Here is a 6,199-nt window from a genome sequence, read left to right on the forward strand (position 1 = left end):
TTATATACTTGGTAAACTTTAACTAAGGATAAAGCTTTACCCAAATATGGGAAATCTCTATAACATGCATATACTTGTAATTTATCAGTAAACAATTGTTTTTGTTTTTTTTCCTCCTCAAAGAACGAGTATCAGAGCGATAACTAGGGCTTGCCGTGGGCTTTATCGGAGGACCACGGGTTTTTTCCTCTGCTGTTTTTATTTCATCATCCCTAGCCCTCTTGTGAAAATAAAGGATAGAACAGCTGTGGAGTAAAGGGTTGTTAAATTTTCAATATTATAATATTAATAATTATGTACTATAATTAAATTTTGTTTTTAGCACTTTTTCCATTTTCCAATATTTTATTGTACCTACAGTTTTATTGTTTTTGGAGCTAGATACATTTCCAATAGGAAAGTACTCGTACCCCTCAGAATTATGACCAACAATTGCACATGACATATCAGCTTTAGAGCCAAAGGACTTCTATACTCCAATACTGTTGGCAACAATTAGCAGTGAATAAGAGACTGATGGGATTCATACAGGATCTCTTTAAATACCACTCTGGTACACATAAATAACAAGTTGAAAGACTGGATGATTATTTGGATAAGAAACATCTATATATAGCACTCCGACCAACAGCGTCCCGTATTATTAGGGCTTGGGAAAACATTAGTCATATTAGTATCATACTTTTGCTCTAACCCGCGGGCCCACGGCAAGCACTGTTGGTATCATATCTGTTCTGGTCGCGGTTGAGTACCTGGTATACATGGCTAGTGAGGACACTGCGGCTAGAAACTAGCTCGATATGGAACCCCTCTAGGACCTGTTTGGCAATGCTGCGTTCCATTCGTCGACCGTTCGCCATACAAAGTGGCTGTTTCAAAACGGAAGGAAAAACATTTTTGTATGGGGAACGGTCGACGAACGGTCGCAGCGTTGCCAAACAGGCCCTAGAGACACCGCCATCACTGAACTCTGTTTCGTAGGGCTGGCTTTGTTGTCGTAGGATTCTGGCATTGATGCTATCACAAATAATCACTCGCTGAACCCCGTTCCCGCGTCCAGACAGCGATCACTCATCGTTAACACTAAAATCGCTCTCCCCACCACCACTTGTCCAAACCTCTACCCCTTCCCAGTCTAATAAATATACCTAAAATTGATCTACCAAATCCACCCAATTAGCTCTCACCTCCCCAACAAACAACAATCGTGGAGAAAGAAGACCTACGTTCTCCTTATCCGTCAAGTCTCCAAACGCTGTCGCGTCCAGATCTCTCTCAATGCCCTCCTGTAGTTTATCCCTGCGCTTGTTCTCTCTAGAAAGAAGAAAGCGCAGGGCTAGGATTAATACCACCTCCACCAGGTGGCAGAATATTATCGATGAGATGCCGAGAGTGTATGTTGGTCTTTGGTCCGCTTTGTAGAAGAAGGGGCCGGCGATGTTGCCCACTGCTCTGGGGGTTAGTGCTAAGGTTCAGAGAGGGGAGAGGGGGGAAGGTACCGCAGTAACCGAGAAAGAGCATGGCATTTGTCACAACCTTCTTGGTGTGGCTGGGCGAAGATCGGTAAGCTGCCCTCCTCTATGGTGTGCTGATGGGGGTTTGCTAGATTTTGGCAGAGACGTAGACATACCCAGCGACATTCCCGATCTGCAAAGAAAGTATTAAAACGAATGCTGCATTATACGGACCAGTGAGCTACCCCCCCCTCATAGTCAGTTCCTAGACCCAACGCCAGCAGACACCAGGGACTTGAACAGGGAACGTACATAATAACAAATCAACCTCCCGATATTGCGCTCCTGGGGAACAAACATGAGGCCGAATGCGCCAGCAATATTCGGGATCATGAACACGATGACCATATAACAGCGACTGTTAGGTGGCAGGCGGTCGTTCACGAACACGCACGCAATAATCGACAAGGAGATGACAACCCCATAAGGAATCTGCAGGAGGGTTGTTACGACTAGAAATAATCCGAATTAGCCAATCGGGGAGCCCAGCATCGAGATTGGTAAGGGCGGAACTTACGGGTTGAGAACTCGAATCCTTTTATTATAAGTGTTCCTGTAAATCGAAAACAAAATTAGGTTGTGCTTCTAGTTCCCCTACTTCCTCTCCCGTATCCCATCCAATCACCCATCTTGGTGATACCGGTACCATACCAAAATTGCTAATCCCACCATTCGGAACATTACACACGATCCCCAGCAAAAAGAACAAGTAAACCTTCGTATCACAAAAAGCCTCCGTAATCTGATACGGTTTGAGGGTCTTGTTTTCAATTCCTGTTTGGTCATCCCGAAGCCTCCGGACGGCCATCCTCCGCTCCCCTTTGGTCAAAAATCTTGCCGAGACGGGCGAATCGGGGAGGAAGATGAACATTACGATTCCCCATAATGAACACAGGGCTCTATATTAGGTTAAAACCCCGCACATGTGATTTCACACGTGGTTTGAGCCTCACTGCGGGGCAGGGTGGAGGGGTGGAAGGAAGAGGGGGGTTATGATACCCAATGATCAAGAACTCATATTTCCAACTCGCTAGCGCTCCCTTAATATGGCCAATTCCGTAACCCAATAAGCCGCCACCCGCGATTCCTAGGCCATTGGCCGAGTACCAGAGACCTATACGGATCGGCTGTTGATGGCGAGTATCTACAAAGTTCATTTATATCCAAGTTAGAGCTGACTAATTCTTCTTATGTGTGCACATTTTTTCCCTTTTTGTGCATTTTGCAGCAAGCCCGGGAAAGTACACTTAAGTGGTAATGTTGGGGTGGGGGGGTGTGGAGGATCATACACCACATGGAGGTGATTATCATGAAGGCAGGGTCGGCGCAGGCTTCTGCCGCACCGCTAAGGACACGTAGGACAGCCAGGCTCAAGAAGTCCTTACACGCAGCCTGCCCCACTGATTGGTTTCGTTTGAACGGGTTAGTGGAAGCTTTCCCTTGGGTGGGCTGCGTGAATCAAAGGCGCGCGATCCTGACGTTTTATGTGAAAGTGGAGACAAAGCAGAGGGTCTTACTCAAGAAGAACCCCCACATGAAGATGTTGACCCCGAGATACTTGCCTACCTGTGAGAAGCAATTGGCCCCAGTGGCCGATGTCAGTCATCAGTCTCCGACATAGAGCACTGTACCTCAGCGGGCCATTAGACCAGCAGGCCGACCGGCAAGAGCATCCATCATCGTCATCGCCACCATCACCACCCTTCATGTACGCATCGAAAAGGGTAAAAAAAACCATCATAAAAGCACAAACATACCGGTAACCTCTGCAACAAGAGGTTCGTTGGAAATGCCCAGACTTGATATCACATCATACATCCCCTAGTTAGCTCCTTATATTTCCTTCTCCCTTTGAATCCGCGGGGGCGCAAATATGGGACCTGACCTACAAAGGAAGCCGAGGTAAAACAGCGAAGACAGCCAGTTGTATTGTGTCCCGCGAAGACGCAAGTCTTGCTCAATTCCAAACAGCGCTGCGTATGAAAGTGTCGTTTTCTGTTATTTGAGCACAGATTTGTTCAGGTTAACCGTGGTACAGTGCAGATGATGCGAATATCGTGGCTATCAAGGTGAGGTTTGGAAGGGGGGAATGTCTCACATCAATGTAGAAGAAGCAGTAACAGACGGCCAGACTTTTTATGCATCGAAAGAATCTGATTAGCCCCCGTTTTTGGTTCTTGTCTTACATTTTGCTCCTTCAAGCCCTGTCATATTTGGGTGAGGGGAGAGCGATTTGACTGACTATGGCAAAATCATCTTATCAATCTTCCATACCAGTGCTCTCACCTCCTCCGGATCCATTGGCCCGCGAAGCTCCTCTGTGTTTCCGAATAGTGCCATGGTTGCAATTGCTTCTTGCGAACTAGAAGGCGTCCCATATCCGTGAATACCCCCTTCTTCCGCTCCCTCCAAATGTGAAGCTGATCCGTTCTTCATTTTTTCTTTTTTGGTTGTTTCTGCTTTCTTCTTTCTTTTTTACCCTCGGTGTGGGTTTTAAATAGTACTTGTGGGGTAGCTTGTGTGGTAGCTTGTGGGGTAGAATGTGGGGTAGAAATGCGGTCCAGGTGAACGTCAGCAGAATCGGGCCTCAAAGTGGACTGTAATGAAGCCGTAATCCGGGGCGGGTGAACAGGCTAAGATAGGTACCGGTAAGCTGTCGGTAAGCTGTCGGCAAACTGGGGGATGCTCACAGCTAAGGACAAACAAGAAGTAGACGGCATAGTAAATTTACCATACCGGTAACTGATCGGGGGTTGGTTCAATGCATCACGGAACACCGCCAGCGGCATACTCGAGCACAGTACTAGTACAGTGCAGTACAGTAACTGTGCACCCGGTGTCCGCAACATAGTATCCCCGCCGAAATCATGGGCTTCACCAAAACAGCAGTCGTTTGTCTATTGCACTGACTGCCTGCACCACACAACACGGTGAAAAAAAATTGTAAAGAACCCAGGAAATTTTTCATAGTTAATCTCAAGCGAGGGGGTTTCCTTTTTTGCGATTTTTTACGGTCGGAAGTAGTGTCTTTTTGCGCATCAATCTAGAATGACACCCCCGACCCAAACAAACCCCTCCATGTCAGGCTGCAAAACTTCGATCGTTAAGTTAACCATACTTTATAACTTCCAACCAAACCCATCACCTACAAACTACCGATAGCGGGAGCGATAGGCTTCCTAGATCAGAACTGGAGAAAAAGAAAAAAATGCTCTTTGCTTTTTCCCCTAATAGTATGATACTCGAGTAAACGATGGCGGAATTGTTCCTACTACCGGCATGATATATACACGGGTAATGGCGGCTGATCAGGTCTTCAGCCCTACTCGAGTGACATCAGTTGAGGATAACATAGTTATGATATTTCGTTATCAATAACTTACTCGTGTTGTAGACTAGTTTGATCGCTCAAAAGGCCGGACGTCAGTAAGTAACCATGTTTTCACTTGTCCAATTTGGAATCAAGCAACTTGGACCAGAGAATGTTCACCCCGGCCCCCCCCCCCCGTATTTGGGGACCTGACCATTGACTGCCCCGACCGTACTTTCCGCGAACATTTGTGCCACTGTAGATTATGAGCTTTTATCTTCAATATCCCGCTGCCATGCTGAAATCGTCTGACAGTTCATAGAAGCACTACCTTCGAGTCTCTTCTTTCCTTGCATGTTAAAAAACATTCAAGGTCCACTAGAGTCATTGCAATGATCGGTTCAATCATAATCACCTCCGCCAGGCCCCGATAGATATATACGTACTCGAGCACAACCGTGCTCCTCCAGTACGATCCATCCAACAGATAAAAGAACAAGGGGGGAAAAAAAAAGTCATGCACGCGGACAATTGTGCAATTAAGGTATGATGAATTAGGAGTAAAAAACAGTTAACGCGTACAGAAATATAGTAGAAGATGGTCAGGATACTTGTCAGTAAACTTGTCAATCTCCCACGGGTACCCTCCAATCCGCTCCAATAGAATCATTTTATCCTTTCCTGTGACGCCTGCATCGCTCACGTGCAACGTCGGGTCACTCCCTCCGGACTCGCAACGCCTGCGACGCCTGTTCAGTAGTCTAGCGCCTGTACCTTTCGAGAAGCCACAACTAATGCCTTCAAATCCACAACGCAATAGTCTGGAGGCTTCAACCCAGAACCGGCCACGTCGGTCGCTACCCCGCAGACCGCGCAAAAACCTTCGATTCCTGGCCAGGCAGATCCGGCCAATGCCCACTCGAGTTGGCGGACTTAGAAAAACAGGTTTGTTAGCAATTGCCGCGACGCAGAACACAGCTGCTTAATCAAGCTGGTGCAACCCCGTAAAATCTGCTTCCCGCCAATTGGCTCGGCCGTAGACCGACACATATCATTTTAAGCCTCATTTTCATAGAACGAGGGAAATATTTCCTAGAGAAACAGCACGGGCTTATTTTCTAGAGGGCCTGTGTATATCTTCAGGCTCGAAGACCCTTCGCCCCCCGCATTGATCCACCAGATAGTTGCCAAGGTGCACGCAGCCCGCAATGTCTTCTCCTCCGAACTCAGAAAATATGGGGCCACCTACACCTACATCCAGGCAGAGAAGCAACTCGGCCGGCTCGGAACAGTCCAAGGAATCATGTGAGTTGGTGAAACCCTAACCCTAATCATTGCACACATTGCAAGGCTTCAACTTTTTTCTTACTTGTCG

General features: G+C 47.0%; 1 protein-coding gene; it reads right to left on the minus strand.

The window, feature by feature from the left end:
- Positions 1-988: 988 nt before the first annotated feature.
- Positions 989-4,363, minus strand: GSTUM_00009221001 (uncharacterized protein; the record flags this gene model as incomplete). XM_002840563.2 has 16 exons in its annotated part: positions 989-1,159; positions 1,227-1,447; positions 1,500-1,549; positions 1,631-1,695; positions 1,767-1,966; positions 2,032-2,067; positions 2,166-2,413; positions 2,514-2,658; positions 2,804-2,914; positions 3,032-3,080; positions 3,272-3,312; positions 3,404-3,509; positions 3,613-3,646; positions 3,757-3,980; positions 4,085-4,147; positions 4,205-4,363. 16 exons carry the CDS (start codon positions 4,361-4,363, stop codon positions 1,136-1,138), a joined length of 1,776 nt encoding a protein of 591 aa, XP_002840609.1. The 3' UTR covers positions 989-1,135.
- Between the last annotated feature and the right edge of the window lie 1,836 nt (positions 4,364-6,199).

Source organism: Tuber melanosporum (assembly GCF_000151645.1).
Source record: "Tuber melanosporum whole genome shotgun sequence assembly, scaffold_54, strain Mel28".
NCBI classification, from domain to species: Eukaryota; Fungi; Ascomycota; class Pezizomycetes; order Pezizales; family Tuberaceae; genus Tuber; species Tuber melanosporum.